This window comes from Balaenoptera acutorostrata, chromosome 9, assembly GCF_949987535.1.
Source record: "Balaenoptera acutorostrata chromosome 9, mBalAcu1.1, whole genome shotgun sequence".
Classification (NCBI taxonomy): domain Eukaryota; kingdom Metazoa; phylum Chordata; class Mammalia; order Artiodactyla; family Balaenopteridae; genus Balaenoptera; species Balaenoptera acutorostrata.
The window spans coordinates 25,101,361-25,121,602 of NC_080072.1; the positions used below are offsets into that span (position 1 = coordinate 25,101,361).

General features: G+C 37.8%; 1 protein-coding gene across 1 annotated transcript; it reads left to right on the forward strand.

Annotated features, from left to right (window-relative positions):
• Window positions 1–128: 128 nt before the first annotated feature.
• APIP (APAF1 interacting protein) lies at window positions 129–19,637 on the forward strand. Its single transcript, XM_007181060.2, has 7 exons — window positions 129–308; window positions 8,150–8,250; window positions 12,561–12,609; window positions 13,816–13,933; window positions 15,392–15,527; window positions 18,538–18,705; window positions 19,332–19,637. Exons 1-7 carry the CDS (start codon window positions 252–254, stop codon window positions 19,429–19,431), a joined length of 729 nt encoding a protein of 242 aa, XP_007181122.1. The 5' UTR covers window positions 129–251; the 3' UTR covers window positions 19,432–19,637.
• Window positions 19,638–20,242: the final 605 nt, after the last annotated feature.

The window sequence follows — 20,242 nt, forward strand, 5'->3', positions numbered from 1 at the left end:
GAGCCTTGGACTCAAGCTCTTCTAGCCCCGCCTCCAACCGCTTGGCCCCGCCTCCTGGTCAGGCGGCTCCGCGGTTGGGTCTCCAGGCAGCGAGGCCCTCCCAGACCCGCCTTTCGCCTTGTCCGCCCCGCCCCCGGGCTGCCCTCAGGGCCGCCTGATTGCAGTTCTGCCCTTGCCGCGTTAACCCAGGCGGAGCGCCAGAAGTAAAGCCGTGAGAAGGTTGGAGGGCGCGGGTACCCCTCGTCCGGGCCATGTCTGGCTGTCACGCTCCGGAGGGAGAGTGTCGCTCACTGCAGTGTCGCGCGCAGGTAGGGGCGGGGCCACCGATGCCCTCTATTCACAGGAGGCGAGGCGCCGGCGCGGCCCGGCGCGGCGGCGGAAGCTGGGTGTAGGTCGGGTGGGGCTTCAGGCCGGTCCGGACGCGATCCCCGCGCGCCGCCGCTCCCGTTCCTCGTGCAGACCTGAAACCCCGGGCCCCTAGGCGGGCCTCCTTTCAGCGCTCGGATTCTTTGATGGCGGGGGTTGGGCACCAAACGTTGAAAAGGGAAAAATAACGGAGGAGAGCGTCGGGCGTCTTTCGTGTGTGTTTCAAAACCACTTAACATGAAGACAGACCAAGCTGGGAAACGTGAAGCTCTGGAGTGGAAATGAAGCTAAGACTGTGCTCTCGAGCTTCTTTTCTGCGCTCTGGCGACCAGCCCGACGTTTGCCGCCTAGTAGATACTCGGAAACGTCCGCCGAGCCAGATCTGCGGACTGTAGCCGGCACTTTTCATCTGCACAGCTGCTCTTTGCCTGTCTCGGTTTAGATTGATTATGGGATGATCGTAAAAAGGATTTTTCCTTAAGCAGAAGTCAAAGGAAAATCCACCCTCCGGCTGCACATAACTTTTCATTCACTTCTGCGCACCAAGAATTTTATGGAACTTGCACGTGGTCAGGGTGGTGATTAAGACAATGGCCTGGGGTCTGGAGGAGAGCTAGACGAATAAACAATTACAATGTGAGAAGCCTTGCTTAAGAGGCAGGGAAAGTCCTTATTCCACCTGTTATTCTCTCTCGGGGCTGAACGTCCCAATTAGAAAGTAGTAAGATGACAGATTATATTGGGAAGTACTTGTCAACCACTATCTTGTGCGAATAAGTGACTTAACACAGATTAGCGAAGTCCCTTGTTTGTTTCCTTTTTTCCACTTATTACAGTTTATTTATTTTTTCCTCTTTTCACTGCCAACTAAAAATTGTCGCACACTGTCTGCCTCTACAAGGTTTAGGTCACTACCTACTGGAGTGGTTGACCTTCAACACACCCTGAAAGGTTCAGAGAGATTGTAGGAGTGAGATACTCTAGGAAGAACAGGCCTTCAGATAGTTATTTTTAAGAGAACATATTATGAGCCCAATTTCTTGCATCTTATATCTAGAAAAGCACTAAAAGGATTAATGGAGACATCTCCTGGTGACCAGCGGCAGACTTCTTGAGATTAACAGCAGCCATCTGCCAAAATGTGTGCTTGATTCCATGTAACCCCCTTCACTAAAATCACGTCTCTACTGACCTCTCCCCCCCCCCGCCCCCCACAGCTTTGGAGCAGCTCCTCAGAGCTGAGAGGCTCCCTCCCGGCTTATGGTCCTCATTTTGCCCCCAATTAAACTTAACTGCCACATTGTGCATTTTTTTCAGTCGACGTCGTTTTTTTTTGAACTACCCCCTAGCGTATAAACTCCTTTAGTGCAGAGACTTTGTCTTGTACATGGCTGAATTCCCAGGAAGTGCTTGGTACATAGACACTCAAGGAATACTTATGACTGGTATCACTACCCACTTAGCTACTCAGCCAACTGAAACTTAGAATTCCTCTAAGCCTTACTTTTTTTAAATTTTTTTAATAAATTTATTATTTATTTTTGGCTGTGTTGGGTCTTCGCCTCTTTGCGAGGGCCCCCTCCAGCCGCGGCAAGCAGCGGCCACTCTTCATCGCGGTGCGCGGGCCTCATTATCGCGGCCGCTCTTGGTGCGGACCACAGGCTCCAGACGCGCAGGCTCAGTAATTGTGGCTCACGGGCCTAGTTGCTCCGCAACTCGTGGGATCTTCCCAGACCAGGGCTCGAACCCGTGTCCCCTGCATTGGCAGGCAGATTCTCAACCACTGCGCCACCAGGGAAGCCCTAAGCCTTCCTTTTTTTCAGTCTTCTCACCCAAAGCCCATCCTTTCTTTTTAACTTCTTAATTATCTTCCAAATCCATCTCCACCATCACCACCTTACAATTTCGTTTTGAAATTATTTCCACAGCCTTCTTCTGGTCTGGTCTTTTGCTTCCTTGGTTGTCACCCTTCAGCCTCTTCTCTTTATTGCCACTGTAGATATGTTTCAAAAACAAAGTATGATCCTATCATTTTCTACTTAAAACTACTCAGCAGGGCTTCCCTGGTGGCGCAGTGGTTGAGAATCTGCCTGCCAATGCAGGCTACACGGGTTCGAGCCCTGGTCTGGGAAGATCCCACATGCCTCGGAGCAACTAGGCCCGTGAGCCACAACTACTGAGCCTGCGTGTCTGGAGTTTGTGCTCCGCAACAAGAGAGGCCGCGACAGTGAGAGGCCCGCGCACCGCGATGAAGAGTGGCCCCCGCTTGCCGCAACTAGAGAAGGCGCTCACACAGAAACGAAGACCCAACACAGCCATAAATAAATAAAGAAATAAAGAAGCTTTCATTAAAAAAAAAGAAAAACAAAAAACAAAAAAACTACTCAGCAGTTATCAACCATCTATAGCATAAAGTCCAAACTCCTGTGCATGGCATGAAAGATCCTTACAGTCTTTTTCCCTCCCCGCTGCATCCCAAAGAACCTATTTCCGGTTCCAACTACTCAGAGTTCTCTCTGACTGAAATGCCCTTTCTCCTCCTCACCTACCTGTATACTCTGACATCCTTCATTAAAACTTAGCTCAGCATCCCTTCCTCTGTGAAGCTTTTCCTAACTCCTGCTCCCTCCCACCAGTAGCTTCTGTTCCCATAATGCCCTGGACCATCTTGTTTTATATATTGCTTTGTCGTTTCACAGCTGTTAACTTCTTTACTAGAGTTTGAGCCCTCAAGTGTAAGGATTTTCTCTTACTCGTATTTATTTCTTCAGGGCCTTCAGTAAAGGTCTGTTGAATGAATGAATGAGAGGGCTGTATAATAGATACCAAAAAAAGGTACACAGTGCAAATGCCATGGCACAGAGTTTAAGGAAGGATCACTTCCTGCGGAGAAGATGAGAGAAGGAATCATAGGGGAAGTGGGTAGGAAGCCTGGTGTAAAGGCTGACAAGCAAGAGTTTGACAGCTAGAGGTGGGATAATTGGAGATCCAGCATGAGCAATAACAGTGCAAAGAGAAAAAGATGTATTCTTGGCTGGCAAGAAAATGTGTCTTAGTCATCTATTACTGCACAGCTAGTATCCCAAAACTTAGGCTTAATGCACAATCATTGTCTCACACAGTTTCTGATGATTAGGAATCCAAGAGAGTTTAGCTCAGGGTTCTGGCTCAAGGTTTCTCATGAGTTGGCAGTCAAGCTGTCAGCTGGAGCTGCAGGCATCTCAAAGCTTGACTGCAGCTGGGATCTGCTTCCAAGCTCACAAAGTTATTGGCAGGCCTCTGTTCCTCACGTTTTATTGGCTGGATGCCTCAGTTCTTCGCTCTGTGGCCTTCTGCATAGGCTGAGTACCCTTACAACATGGCAGCTGGATTCCCCCAGAGCAGGTGATCCAAGAGAGAGCAACCAAGACAGAAGCTGTAGGCTTTAATAACCTGCCATCAGAAGTGACATACTGTCACGTCTTAGTCTGTCTTCACACAGACCAGCCCGGTACAATGTGGGATGGAACTCTACACGAGGATGTGAATACCAGGAAGCAGGGATCATTAAGAGCCATCCTGGGGCTTCCCTGGTGGCGCAGTGGTTGAGAATCTGCCTGCCAATGCAGGGGACACGGGTTCGAGCCCTGGTCTGGGAAGATCCCACGTGCCGCGGAGCAACTAGGCCCGTGAGCCACAATTACTGAGCCTGCGCATCTGGAGCCTGTGCTCCGCAACGAGAGAGGCCGCGATAATGAGGCCCGCGCACCGCGATGAAGAGTGGCCCCCACTTGCCGCAACTAGAGAAAGCCCACGCACAGAAGCGAAGACCCAACACAGCCATAAATAAATAAATAAATAAATAAATAAATAAATAAATAAATAAATAAATAAAATTATTTAAAAAAAAAAAAGAGCCATCCTGGAGGTTGATTACCACAACTAGGTTGACTAGAACTGAGAGATGTATGTAAAAAAGTGAAAGAAAATATGTGAAAAGTTAAATTGGAGCAAGAAAGCAGATGGACTTAAATAAGAGACCCAGGGGGTGATATTTGAACATTAAATGATTTGAGGGAGTTCAGCGATCAAAGTAGTGTTATTATTTCAGTACTAATAATAGAGTGAAGGGTAAGCTGGAGAAGAAAGAGAAGAAAAAGGAGAAATTGTAGGCAAGGAGACCAAATAGGAAAAGATAACTTTAATCTTCCCCAAATATGTGTCCTTGAGAGCTTTTACTCAGTTCTTGCAGAATAAGAAAAATAAGGACGATGGTAAAGTGAATTTCACAAAATTAATTGCATTCATTTAAAGGACTATGTTTCATTCCGGCATTATCCTTCCTACTCTTTTTATGTTAAAAATGCACTTTCTTTTTTGAAAAATGTGATAATGGATGGTTAAATATAACCAATGTCATTAACTGGTAACCTTATGTCAGTCCCTAAAATTTAAAAAACAACAGCAACAAAAACTACCGGTCTTGAAATTCAGAAGTCTAGGAATCACTGATCCAGATTATTAAAATAAGGACACTGATAGCCAGAAAGGGTCACAGACTCGCCATAGTGGGGGTCAAAGCTAGTGGGGGTCAAAGCTAAAGCCAGCCTCCTTGTCTTCTGATTTCTAGTCAGTGCTTAACTGGTAAGAGTTTTTAAGTGTAGTGAAGGTAGGAGGGAGAAATAGGGCTTTGAGTGGAGGTGAAGTTGCAAAGAAAACCAGTATGCAGAGAGGAGAATGAATCAGAAGTGCAGAAGGAAACAAAGACCAGAGACAGAAAATGCTGACACCTTGACTGTGCCTGTATCCAGTCCATTCTTAGGCCAGTGCGAGGAAAAATTCTGCAAGACTGAAATGATCAAAAAAGACTACTAGGTGTCTTGGGGCTACCTTTACGCTATTTTACAGGTCTGTGAATTGTAGAATGCTGACAGTAATGCAGATGATTATTTTTCATAGAAATACAAGTCGTGTTATAGAGATTCAACTTATCGCTGCAGCGGATATTGTCCAGTTTTTCTATATCATTTATTTGTAAATCCAGGATTCCTGATTATTTTTATGTGTGTGTTTTGAATTCTCTTTGGACACAGGAGTATCATCTTTTTGGTTCCCTCATTTAGTTGATGGGCTAAATACATTTGACACGTGTTCATTTTATGTTTGTAAGAGTCCCTTGTGAAAACCTCTATCTGAGAAATAATGCCTCTATTATGCTTAACTTGCAAGAAAAGGTGGGGGAGGGGATGAGAGCCATTGTTGGCTGTGAGCCTATCTCAGTGACATTCGAGGCTGATTTCCTTAAAATAACTAGATTGAAAAATTGGGGAAATGAAGTATTGATTCAAAAACTGTTTAGGCTTTAGTGTTTTGAAAGTATATATAAAATACTGTTAAATGTTTCTTCCTCACTGTATGGAACCTCTGCTGTAAGAAGTTGATTGTAATCCATCTTTAGATATGTCTTTCAAAATTCTTATTCTAACAGACCTAACAATAACAGACAAGTAATATTGACATTCAGGGGAGAGCTAAATACTAACTAAACCTTTTCTTTCTTGTGAGTTCTTATTAAAATACATATTTTAATTTTTACTTTTCTTATCATTCTGGATAACTTAAATGACTGCATTTTTACTAAATATATCTCTGTTGGTTCCTGCTGCTAAGTGATTATTTTTCTTGAAATTGTAATTTTGTGGGTTGGAATGATTGAATGAAACTTTATTAACAACAGCTGCCTTACCATTGTTATTCCTGTAGCATGAAGCAGGCTCATTGTTCTAATACCTCAGTACTGGAAAGACAAAAGGGAAAGGGGATGCCCTTAATAACAGACTGTTTTCCATAATGTTTGCAACGTGCCCTGCAAGTTAATGGTTAAGGATTGTAAAACTGCAGGAGTCTTCTCATTAGCTGTAATTTAATATGTAATTAAAATATCACTTATATCCCTAAAAAAGGAAATAGCAAATTATACAGGGCATGGGTAATTTTGGCTAGATTTCATAAGGAAAGATATAAGAAAGACCAATATAACTTTATTTTTCATTTTAATTCAGGGATTTTTAACTCGTTAAAATGGGAAGGAAACGAATGTTGACTGTGTCACACGTTGTGCTTCATGCTTTGTATCCATTATATCTCATTTTAATCCTCATAATGTTCTTATTTAATGGATGAGTAAACTGAGGCCCAAGGTCACGTAAGCAATAAATGGTGTAATATGGATTTGCCTTTGTGTCCATTAACTCCTAAGCCTGTGTTCAATCAGAACTTTTAAAAAATGTCAACATTCCCATGTTTTTAATTTTATATTTTTAAGTCTACTCCATCAAATGATCATTCGTAGTACTTATCTAAAATAAAATGTGTATGTAAAATATTAACAGTGAATTTGGGAAAATATCATAATTTCAGAAATCCAATTAAATAGCTGAAAATTTAGTCTGTTCAATAATAATCCCTCTTTGGACTCAAAGATGTTTTTTTCCCCTTTACCCAGTGCCAAGATTTATATATGCAGGTTTGCTAGCTGTGCTTCTCTGCGCAGTGTGACTACTTCTTGTTCACTTTCACCTGGAGGGTATAGCCCCTTGGGGTCCCATGCGTATGTAGGGATTTTCTATTAGATGCCCTATTTTGAGCACACCCTAGGTTTTATCTTGTGTTTCTAGTGATATGCATAGCTATCAAAATTGAAGAGGTCACCAGAGATTTGCAAATACCTTCAGGGAAATTAGGGCTTTGGATCTCACTTCCCTCCCAGGTAGACTCACTCTCGTTTCTTTTATGTCTGTGAAACCTTATTTTCTTGCCAGCTCTGCAGTATATTTTGAAATATTTTTTGAATGACTTATGCAGCAGTTTTACTTGTTTTCAAGGTAAGGGTTGTATATTATACTGCCAAAATGGAATTCATTGTATTTCTTTATTATAGTTTTTGTTTTCATTAATTTTAGCTTTAAAAAAGAGGGGGAAACGCCTTGTTTTGTTTTCTAAAGAAGTAATCATTAGACATATAAAAGTAAGGCTCTTATTTCAACTAGATTTATCGTACTGATCATTTCACCAGTTATACAAATATGGAATCATTATATCGTACACCTGAAACTATTATAATGTTCTATGTCAATTATACCTCAGTATAAATAAATAAATAAATAAGGCTCAGTGTTTATCCCAACATATATCTTCATAGGATTGGGCCTAGAAAGTATTAATTATGATTGTTTCTGAGTGCTTTTTATATTATTTTCTTGACTTTATAATTCCATAATAAGTATATATTGCTTTTGTAATAGGAGAAAACAATACAATTGCTATGAAACAGAGGACATTTTTAGAATAAAAATAAAATTGAACCAACACAGATAATAAACAAATAACTATCATAGTATATCATGTATATCATGCCTTAATTGAATAAGATGTTATGTGTAAAGAAATTTTCTGGACAGACTGAAGCATGTTCCTTTCAGCACTAGATCCTATTTTATTTCAGCCATTTCAGTAGATACTTTGTAATATAATCTGGGCATTTCTCCACCTTGTTCTTGCAACCTGTTCCATAATATTAGACTGTATGGCCCTGAATAATTCCTGGTTGCAAAATAATATGGTAGATCCACATTCCAAACATTAAAAACAAAATATATTTTGTAATAATTTTCTCCCTCACCATACCCTCTCTATGGTAGATTTTCTTAAACTTCCTTAAATTGGTTTCTTAATAGAGATATCATCTAGAATAGTCATTTGATAAAACAATGTCTATTTTAGAAATCATTATCTTCTTTTTAAGGACAAGGAACATCCAAAATACCTGATCCCAGAGCTCTGCAAACAGTTTTACCATTTGGGTTGGGTCACTGGGACTGGAGGAGGAATTAGCTTGAAGCATGGGTAAGTTTCTGGCTGATTTCATCTCTGAGAATTCTCCATATAAGTAGACCACAGAGAGCCTAACATGTATTACGTACAAAGAACAACCGATGATCAGTTTTATGATACTGAAGGTATTTAGTTTCTAAATAGAGAAATAGGTATTTGCATAACTGAATGGAATAAGTGTACAGATGTTGCAGATATAATAAATATCTAAGGATTTAAGAACCATAATTTCTAATCAGAATAATTTGGTCCCCAGTCCATGGAGTACCAAAGTTAAATAACATGTTGCTGGGTATGTTCATATGTCTGGAACTACCAAGGGTCCCCTCTGGATAGACAGGATTTGTTTCAAAGGTTCAGATACATATTTTAAAGTCACTTAAATACAGATTACTAACCACCCAAAATTCTAAAAATTACATGTTTTTGAGTCCAAAAAAAGGCAATATGCCTTTCTAAATGCATGTATCATTATTAATGGACATAACACCTGCAGGTCCATGTTGTTCACAGGACAAAACGAGAGGTACTGGCCTTGAAACAGAAGGAATGAATAGTAGTTAATTGTTCTTTAGACTTAATCACTGTCTTTCCTTTAAGAGGGTGAAGAAATAAGTAACCTACTAACAATGAAAATAGAGATTGTGGAATCACACTCTCTTAAGGGTTTCTGGAACAGGATTAATGTATTTGCTCCTGAAATATTTTAGGAATAATATTGTCTGGAGGCTGAATGTTAAAACTGAGTAACTTGATGTATTTCTTTATCCTAATTCACTTTCTTTAACAAAATTGGATTACTACAATATTTATGTAATGTTGAATTGTTTAGAAAAGAATGGAATGTAAAATATAATCAGAACATTTTGAACAAAGGGGATTTTATGGCATACCACAAGATGATGCCATTGAAATTTCATCTGCTTCAAATTACCAAGGAATTCATGAAATATTACTTAAACTGTGGGAAATGACAGGAGACCCCTTAGTCAACAAATGTCACAGTTCATGTGTAGGGAGGCTCTCAGTCTGGAAACATCCTGTTCCACATGGTATCAATACATGGGACATCCGTCACGTGCGTCCTCTCTTACCATCAACCCAGTGCTAATGTGTCAGTCAGCATTTTGCAGGTTTTCAAGTTATTTTGCCAAAACTTTCAAGTTGCTCTGTTCACAGCCAAGTCCTATAATAACAACACTTGTTGTTGTTTCATTTATTCATTTAGGAGTTGAGTCCTAGTAATTTGGTTTCTCACCTGTATTACTTATTATATATATTCTAAACATTGCCTTTAGTTAACTGCTTTTTTTTTGCATTTGCAGAAATAGTTTGTATATGTACAAAAGAGAGCTTTCTACCAAACTGAGTTAAAATAACTTTTTCCAACTGGCTCTTAAAAAAAACAGCGAAGTTAAAAATAGAATGCAGGTAAGGGACCATTGCAGATCTCAAGAGGGAATTTTTTTGATCATAAAGACATGAAAGACTATGTTCTTTGTAAAACTAAAATTCTTTGTAGAACCATGCACTAAAATTATGTGTGGTCCCCCTAAAACACTCACTGGCACCTCTTACAATTAATTGGCTTTACGGCACTACAGTCAATGTATAGGGAAGTTGCATTGTGCTTGTAAAATGCTTTTTCCTCAGCTTCTTAATTGGTGAGGAGCCTCCTGGAGGTCACAGGTGAAAACAGCCACAGTTTTATGGCACTGTATTTGGAATCTTACTAAATTTCTGCCTTACGGAGTAAAATGGGTAATTTGTAGTAACACGTTGAATTTTCTCCCTAATATTTAAATGACTTCATAGACCCATATCAATAATTTTATCAGCAATATTATTCTCATGTTAGTGAAAGTTTGGTTTTCTTTATCTGATGCTTAGAGCGAATAACTTTAGAATGAAGTACAAGCCCAATAGATTGTGTTTCCAGAATAATTCTAGCAATAAGCCCTTTGGGGAATATGAAATTATTTACTGATTCCAAGGTTTGGCTACTGTCAGTTCAGCTTATGCTACTGGTGTATGGTGCCAAAAATGTATATAATAAAAGATAGCTTAAGACACATATAAGAGTTAAATCAGAAGGAAGAAATGGAGGACCAAGAAAATAACAGTAATCAAGGCAATTCCAGGATACTGAGCAGCCACTGTGCTTAGGCTGGTTTCCTGTCTTTCACAGCATTATACTTCTATGTGTCAGAGACACTAATCCTGTTGTATGCTATTAGAATTAAAATTAATAAACCTATATTGTAGACAAGATAATTGAATCATAGTAAAGTTTAAAGGATTTTTTTTTAAGTAAATAAAAATAGAACATGTATTATAAACTCTTGTGTTTTGTTCCCCTGCTCACCACATTGTGAAAGAGCAGGGAGTAATGGGGAAATAAATTCTAAAACTTAATACCTTGAAACTCAAAATGCTTTTGTTTGTGGCTTACAGTACCAAGTAAATACTTCACTTTTAGTCTTTGGCATGTTTCCCTCCTAAAATAAAAGCTCTGTCATCTTTGTATTAATATTTTTATCCACGTATCTCCTTCTTTGTAGGTATACTTTTTTCTAAAACCTAGTTAGCTTATCTTTTAATTACTCAAAGTTGATCAAAGTCTAAACTGATTTCCATTTTATAAAGGCAGTAATAAAAATAGGTTTAGCATACCAGGGAATTCCCTAGTGGTCCAATGGTTAGGACTCCACGATTTCACTGCTGAGGGCACAGGTTCAATCCCTGGTCGGGGAACTAAGATCCCACAAGCCATGCGGCATGGCCAAATAAAAAAGAAAAGACATTTAGCATACCAAATTATTTGAACAAACTGAATAAAAACCCTGGATTTTCCCATTTTGTAGGTGGAGTTTATTTACCAGCAGACTGTTTCGAACTTTATTTGAGTCTGTTCCCAGGACTGCATAAATATCTCCGCACACAAGAAGACCTACAAGTCCACTTACCAGTGGAGGTGACTGGTCTAGGTACCACACATGATTCTTGAGTCTCTTTCATGTTACATGAGGACAAAAGATTTGGATCCCTGGTATTTATAAGGGGCCGTTTTAACAGTAATGATCCCTACGCATTCCCACTGGTTCCAGAGGAGTGCCACTTTATGGTTTTCTTATGCAACAAAGTTCTAAAGCAATAGCTACTTTGTGAAAATGAATGCTTGAACAAAGCTTACTCTGCTTTGGATTTCACTCCCATTATCAGGCATTTATTTTCTAGACCTTAATTTACCGGTAGATCCTTAAAGGAACTTTCTTAAATTTTTGTCAGTTCCAAGTCTATAGGTTTATTAGTAACCCCAACTTTGACAGCTCAATTCAATATAGGTAGTCATCCTCATTTTCACTGGGAAACAGTTAATATTTATTCAGTGTCCCTACGTCCATGCCTCAGTGGCAGAAGCTGGAGCGTGCAGGTGCTGGTATTTCCTTCGTTTGCATTATGTGGCAGTTCTTTAACACCCTCTGTCAGCAACTGAAACTGATACACGAGCCAAAGGACCTTTGTTGAGGGTGGAGAGAATTTAGAGAAGGTTTTTAATTAATTTCCAAATCAAATTTGAAAGCACCTTGTGGTAAGTGGTACTGCTATAGCATCTCCCTTAGCACAATGTGCTGTGTAACAGAGCGATCTCCAGATGTAGCCATGCCTTTTATATTTCTAACTTTCTGCAATTGTTCTGGCTTTGTCACCAAATATTTTCACAAGATAGAAGTGTTTTTCAATTAGGAAGCATATACTGTTCCACCCAAAAAGTAGCCCAGTGTTAATGCTGTAATTTAACAAACCATCCAGCAGAGGTCTCTGAGCGTCATGTTTTTTATAATAAGAACATTTCAAACAATAAAATTAACCCTGATTTCTTGCAAGACAGAGATCTACTCCAAGTAAGCATATTTCCCCTGATTGGACTTTAGAATAACTGTGTTCCATGTATAGTAAGATAAACTCTGCTTATTCATGCTTAAAGATGCTAAAGACTTATGTTTTCAGATTTTTATTTCCCCTAACCAGATAAAAGCCTGGTTACCATTGATTTTGCAGCATAAAAAAGAAATAAAGAAATATATATGAAAATGTAACAAAAGCAACTATCAACATTTTACTGTGTCACCAGCATTATAAAGAAATCAATTTGGTATTCTTTCGATACAGCCTACACCATTAATTAAATAAAGCAGCTATTTGTATGACTTGATTTATAAAGATCATTAATGATTGGACTGCAAGGGTACGCTTTTCTTTTTGCAAAAGCAGAACGTTAGAGTTAAATAAATACCAATTTCTGTATTTTGTGTTACCAGCAATGAAATCTACATTGCTCCTTCAGGAGTGCAAAAGGAACGGATTCAGGTATGGTAAAGGGATCCTTCTTAAAACCAAATGTCTGTTCTTCTCTACTTGATTATTGTTTTGTGAAATGGAATTAATATTAAAAGAAATCTTAGTTTTGAAGGGAGGTTATATTGTGATAATTTAAATAACTAATCAACAAACATTTGTTAAGTAACTATTAAATTTTTTTAAGGTGGTAAGTATCCTGCTTGCAACCAGGTGTTTTGTATTCTAATTCAGCCTCTAGAGGGCAAAAGCGAATAGTGCAGTCTTAAGTCATAATAAAAAATGATTCTAACTTTGCAGCATTATAACACCATCTTTATCAGGCTAATAGGGTAATCAGATTGGTGGTCTCAAATGGACCAAACTGATTCATATTTAATAATGGCAAAGCTTTTTCAATTTAAAGTTATAAAACTTTGTTTCAACATTTTGAGAAGACCCATTCTGTATTAATGCTAGAATAATACCCAGAATAGAGTTAAAACAAGCACATAATACTTAATTCTGTCTAAGGCATAGTGCTTCATTAATAAAACATTTATATTGTAGTTTGTAATAAACCCTGGCAAACGAAAGTTACAAGTCAGAGATATGCATGTATTACTACGAAAAACCTGTGGATCTACATAATTCCTTAAAACTTTAAAAATAGAGTATGTCATTGAGATTAACATTTCTGAGTACCAGTTAAGTTTCTCAAGGGATAAGAAAATTTTACTCTGTATTTTTCCTCTTATATTATGAAATATAAAAAAAATTATAATACCCATTCTAAAATGATGATTATATAGTCTCTCTGAAATATTGTGAAATTACATGGCAAAGCTGAGAAACTAAGTTGATGAAATGACATCAGCATCATTACATGCATATTAAATTTTCCATATCACTTTTTTCTTCAAATTCTAAAGGTCGATTTTTTTAACTTTCTTGAGATGATTTTTATTAGTAGAAAACATTTTTTTATTTCTCAAAATGGCTAAAAAATTTTGAGAGAGAAACTATAATTATATAAATATTTAAAATGTGAGTTAAATATGTATATATATTAGCACTGTTTATATATACTATATATAAATGGAATTGTGTATGTGTGTATATATATATATATATATATATATATATATATACACACACACACACACACACACAAGAAAGGGGACATTTCTAATTGATATTGTATAAGCCTTCTTTTTTTCTTTTTCCCCCTCTAAATAGCCTGAAGACATGTTTGTTTGTGACATCAATGAACAGGACATAAGTGGACCTCCGCCATATAAGAATCTTAAAAAAAGCCAGTGTACTCCTCTTTTCATGAATGCTTACACAATGAGAGGTAGGCAGAAAATGTATTCAACGTAAAGAATATTTGCAGAGTAGGCTCCTGTAAATAATGGCAATTACTGTTGTAGTTCACAGTTCTTGAATACCTGTTATGTGCAAGGACTTTAAATATGTTAACTCATTCAGTCCTCACATCAGCCTCTGTGGGAAGTCCATTATTACTTCATTTTATATATGAGAGGACAGAGGCTCTGGGAAGATTTTCCCAAAATAAACAGCCAGTGAGTATTGGGGCCAGAATTCCAACCTAGATCAATATGATTCCACTAGATTGTCAAATTAACCAACTAAATATTATATTTACAGTCCAATTCCTACTCTTAGTTCAGAGTTATATCTCTGGGAACTTGTAGTAGAAGTTAATCAAAATACGAATGAGGGAAAATCATGCCCTTTTCTTCACGTCAGTGGGAGTGATTCTCTATTTTGAAAAATTTACTTTATGATAAAAATAGGACTCTTACTTTAATTCCCAGAAATCGTGGTAGAAAACCAACCTGGAAAGGTTGAACTTAGAGGACAATGTAAAAATAGGAAAGTATAACTGAAGTACTGGCTCAGCCTTAACAATGAAGTCATTAGGACCATGCTTTAGTATAGCCCCTGAATAAAATCAATATAGAGTTAGTAATCATGCCATGTGCTGTTCCCAGACATTATCAGCTACTACTGAAAGGATGAAACTTCAGCAACAGATTCTAACAGCATGGAGAATCTTTCCTAGCAAAAAGCTAAATAAACTTCCCATTGCAAAAATAGCCATTACTGAGTTTTATAGCATACAAATTCTTTTTTAGGTAAATCCCTTGCATCTATATCTTAAAATCCCTACCATCCCCTTATGTTACTAAGATATGGCCTACAGTATGAAGCATATCTTGGTGATTAAGGGTCAGACTAAACTGGTTTCAAATCCAAGTTCTTCAACTACTGTCTGTAGTTGGACAACGTAGTTAAATAACCATGGACAAATTATTTAACATCTCTGAGCCTCATGTCCTTGACCATTAAATGGGGGAGATGGTTGTTGTGATGATATGAAGAGATAACATCTGTAAAGGGGATTTGCCCAGTGCCTGGCACATAGGAATCCCTAATTGAGTGGTAGTAGTATTATGATTATGATCTCCACAGTCATTATAGTTGTACTTCAGACCATCTAAAGGATATTTCTTGAGCATGTATAAAGTATCGTGTGTTGTCCTGATGCTGGATAAAGTTTAATTTTTTTTCTTTTTGCTTTCTGACTTCTCTATCAGTAGTTCTCTTTCCTATCTTCCTTTCTCCCCTCCTACCCGCTGCCAACTTATTATTCCATGCCAAGAAAAACAAGTCCAAAGCCATATACAAATAAGTGTGTGTGTTTGTGTGTATATGTGTATATATTTTTTTCTTTAAAAGGTGCAATTTAGTTTTCACTGAGCATGTAACTGTATTCTTCCCCCTCCAGGAGCAGGTGCTGTGATTCATACCCACTCTAAAGCTGCTGTCATGGCCACCCTTCTCTTCCCAGGAAGGGAGTTTAAAATTACACATCAAGAGATGATCAAAGGAATAAAGAAATGTACCTCAGGAGGGTATTACAGGTATTTTCCTCTATTTTTTGCTTAAATAATTTGAACGGTATTTCTCCTTCTTGTAATAAACAGGATACTGATCTTTTTATGTATTTAATGAGATGTGGTAGATCTGTGTTAGATAGTACCCCCCTTAATATTATACTTCCAGATCTATTCTCAGTGACACAAATCAGATGCCTCCCCTCCTTTTTCCCATCCCCAACCCAGCCTTGGTAAATTATTGCCAACATGAATAATTAAATGTTTGTCAGAGTCAAATGCAAAAATCCTGGCTGAGGTATCTACAGAGATGGAAAGAGTGTGTTCCTTTATTGAAGAACCCCAAGAGCAAGCTGTCCTCACCTTCACGTTGTCTTCGGGAAGTTTCCGCTCTGACTGAATCTTATGCTTCATTTTGATTTCATGTAGTATTTCTGGAATATTTTCATTTTTAAAAAAGTTTTATTATTATTTTAATTAAGTAGATCTCTATACGTTTATAATTTTTCAGTGTGGAAACTGGCGTAGATAGTATAGAACAGAGGCCTTCTGGATAAAATCAGCTAAATCCACCAGCCCACAAAAATGTAGCAATTATTCGTCAATCTAGAATACAGTGACATGAAGAAACACGTTCCCAGGGCTCAGGGACAGGCTCAGCATTTTGTTTGAATGTACAGGCATTCTTGTTCCTGAGCCTTCACCCTTCCCAATTTCCTAAAGGGGCTGAATCCACTTTGCCTTGTTTAGAGGAAAAGGGTGCCAGTTTTTCTAAAGTGTTCTTATAGCGGTATCTTACTGTTACTGCACATAATAGACTGTATGTGTTTAAACTAGTGTGCTGAGAAGTTAATTGGACTTGATTTTAGTTAATATTTATTGTGTGCCTAAAGCATTCCTCAGCACTGGGAAACACCTATTTACAAAAGTTAAATATTTAAATTATGAAAGTGTACATACTAAAAAAAGCATAGCCGCATATTGCCTTTTCCATATCTGGGTCTTGAAGGAGAGGCATTATGTGTGCTATCAATTTCATCGGCATTTGATTGCTTTGGTGAAGAAATAAAAATAGGTCAGAAGAACGTGTGAAACGGTGGGTAGAGGAGCAGAGCACGATAGAGAGCCTTTGGAATTTTGTGGAAAAACGAATGACACGAATGAAAAGATGTCATTTGTTATGCATCACAACGTATACACTTTATATATTATTTTGAATGTCTCAGAATTTAAAGAGTACAAAGTTTTTTGACACGCTTTTGCAATTCTGTTTGAACCTGGCTGGGAAATCAGTAACAGGGTCATTATCACAGCTCAGGGGCAGTGATACTTCATCGGTATTTGGGGAGAATCCTAAGTGTCCAGTCAAAAGAAGGGGCAATAAAAGGTAGATGACTAAGAAAGGATGGAGTTTTTACATTTTCTATTCTACTTTAAAAATTTTTAAGTCCATCTTAAAAAAAATTATAATAACTTTCAAATGCCTAATTCTTATCGGGGGAGGTTACCATGTTAAATATAATTGTTGTACCTTTTGGATGCAACATGCCTATGGTAGAGTGAAAAGAATACTGTTTGATGGTCAAAGGACTACCCTGGCTCCGTTCCTGAGGCCTTATTTTGCTGTGAATTATTTTGCACCTGGAGATATTTCTGACTGTTCAGTATATGGTAGAGGAAAATATAAGTTTGTGGTTCTCCTGGCCAGTACTAGGAAAGATTTGGGACTAGCAATTTATTCCTTCCACATTTAAGGATATTTTATAATTACCTCTATTTTACTTAAGTGAAATAATGGGCAACCTCGTACTGTTCCTGATAATGGTTGGCCAGGTTCTTTTTTTTTTTTAATTTATTTAGCTATTCATGGCTGTGTTGGGTCTTTGTTTCTGCACGAGGGCTTTCTCCAGCTGCGGCAAGCGGGGGCCCCTCTTCATCGCGGTGCGCGGGCCTCTCACCATCACCGCCTCTCTTGTTGCGGAGCACAGGCTCCAGACGCACAGGCTCAGCAATTGTGGCTCATGGGCCCAGCCGCTCCGCGGCATGTGGGATCCTCCCAGACCAGGGCTCGAACCCGCATCCCCTGCATTGGCAGGCAGATTATCAACCACTGTGCCACCAGGGAAGCCCTGGCCAGGTTCTTTATCACATGACAGCTACTCAGTCTGTACCTTCCCTAAAGTAGTAACTTCTGGTAATATATGGATAGAACTTATTTTGGTTAAGTTTAGCCATCACAGAGGTAGTGAAAAAGCAAATGTAACATTAACAAGGCAAGAGAAATTCATGTTAAAAGGAAAACATGTCTGAGTTTTGATTGGTTGTAAATGACCTCACAAATAGACATAGTTTTACCAGTAACAAGCTATTTGCTTAAATATTACTGCAGAAACAAAAATGAAAAATGCATGTTCTGATTTCATCACATGTACTTACTAAAAATAAGGTAAAGAAGTTCTAATGTCACAGATTTGAGAACGTTCTGAAAATATTGTCATACCTTTAATAGTTAGCTCCAAAAGGTTTTTGCTGTCCCAGGGCCATAAACCACACCTGCATTTATTTATTTGTCTATCCAAGACACTTTTGGGTCCTGCAGAGATAGAATAGAATGATTTTGTATCGTTGGGAAATTCCTGCTTTAATAAGTAGTTCAATTGTTAATCCTTCCTATGCTTCTAATTCTGAAATTTATCATTTCTCATCTCCTGTTAAAACTACTGTGATTCTCTATCCTTCAGGGAAATACTTGTATGATCTTGATAGTTTCTTTGTTAGGTTTCGGTATCCTGTACAAATTTCTGCCACTTATACTTAGGATTGGAAAAGTGCCTGCCAAATTCCCAAGGCGTCTCTTGATACAGTTGTTTATACAAGATACACAGAATAACGTGCAACATCTTGTTCCTAATTTGGAGTGGCTTTTCAGATATAAAGAGAACGTCTAACTTGTTATTTGAAAAAATTATAAATTTTATATATGAATACCTTTATTTGTTTTAAAAAGTAAAGCAAATGGCTTGTTTTGTCTTAACAGATACGATGATATGTTAGTAGTACCCATTATTGAGAATACACCTGAGGAGAAAGACCTCAAAGAGCGAATGGCCCGAGCAATGAATGATTACCCAGACTCCTGTGCTATACTAGTCAGACGGCACGGAGTCTACGTCTGGGGAGAGACGTGGGAGAAGGCTAAAAGCATGTAAGTGTAAACCGAAACCAAAGAACGTCTGGGGCAAGTCACCACACTCTAAAAGAGAATGAAATATGTTTTATGATTGAAAACAGAGTATGATTTTTTTGTGTGTTACTGGTCAAATTGGTTTAAATTTAAATAGTTTATCATTAATTATTTCTCAATATTTTATTTGTATTGTATATTCTTTTGTTAAGAAATATTTTTCACATGAGCTTTTATTTGGCAAGGCACTATACTCTTTGATACAAAGAAGGAGATACAAATCTTGTTCCCTGAATTGAGGGCTAGAATAAAGCTAACCCAAGTCACATAAAGATTTGCTATATTTATTTCAAAAAATGGCGCATAATAAAAAATTTAAATTTACATAAGTAGTATATTTTAAACTCCCTTTTATTTCCTGAGAAGTATATAGTATGGTGGCATGATTCAGTATGATTCCGTGTTTTAATAATGTTGGAGACAAACTAAGAGAAACTTTGCCTAGAATTGAGGAAAGAAAAAAAAAATTCTGCTAGGAACAGGGCTAACTTGATGCAGAGGAAAAATGTGATTGTTAGGATTGGAGAACTCTCTTTTCACTGAACACTTTTAGTTCTTTTTGCTTTTATTTATTTATTTTTTAACAGGTGTGAGTGTTATGACTACTTGTTTGATGTTGCCGTATCAATGAAGAAGGTAGGACTGGATCCTACACAGCTTCCCGTTGGAGAAAATGGAATTGTATAAGCCAAGTGGAAGTTTATTATACGTAGAGACAAAGCTCATTTTAATTATTACTTAAATGGCTCAGGTATTTTTTTAAATGAATTGAAAATTTCCATGAAGCTATTGATTTGTCACTAAATGCTGCAGATTTTCTGACACTGGATGATATTTGCTTATATTCTTGTATTTTAAATGACAATACAATGGAATAAAAATTTTATAATGAATGTTTTTTGTGTTTATTTCTAAACCCCTTAACAGCAAATTATTTTCCTTTAATTTTTTTATATATACTCCCAGAGAATTCCTATTACTCTTTAAAGTTGTTAGGATAATAGAATTCATTGGAAAATGTCCACTTAATTACAGAATGAGCATTTTCTTATTTTAATATTGGTATCATAAATTTACATGAAAAGTCAAGGACATATATATCCCTCAATGTTGATGTCAAAACAATTTTATAGATTTCCCCTATATGCTGTAGTGCTTCCCTAGATTGTAACACAGGGCACTCATCTTATATTGGGATCGGTTGTAAAATTCAAATCAAGTGATATTAACTCAAACTCTCCTAGCCAAATAAACTGTGACCAACCCAGAGATGTAATCAGAAAGTGCTTTTTTTTAATGTAGCCAAAAGCAACATCATCTTGATCTTAAGGTTTTATTTGGTTAATGCTTTTTTTTAATTGGGAGAGAAAATAATACACCATCTCCTAAATTATAACCTCATACACCCCCTTCTCGGTTTATCGTCTTGAACCATTTGCGTTCATTTACCCCAGTTCTTTCACTCCAGCAAGTCTTTAACCTCACCCAGACTTCCAGT

Bases quoted from the DNA above. Each gene is read 5' to 3' on its own strand.
- APIP (XM_007181060.2), top strand. From the start codon at position 252: ATGTCTGGCTGTCACGCTCCGGAGGGAGAGTGTCGCTCACTGCAGTGT. The intron at 309-8,149 runs GTAGGGGCGGGG...CTTCTTTTTAAG, and splicing joins CACTGCAGTGTCGCGCGCAG to GACAAGGAACATCCAAAATA. The intron at 15,528-18,537 runs GTATTTTCCTCT...TTGTCTTAACAG, and splicing joins ACCTCAGGAGGGTATTACAG to ATACGATGATATGTTAGTAG.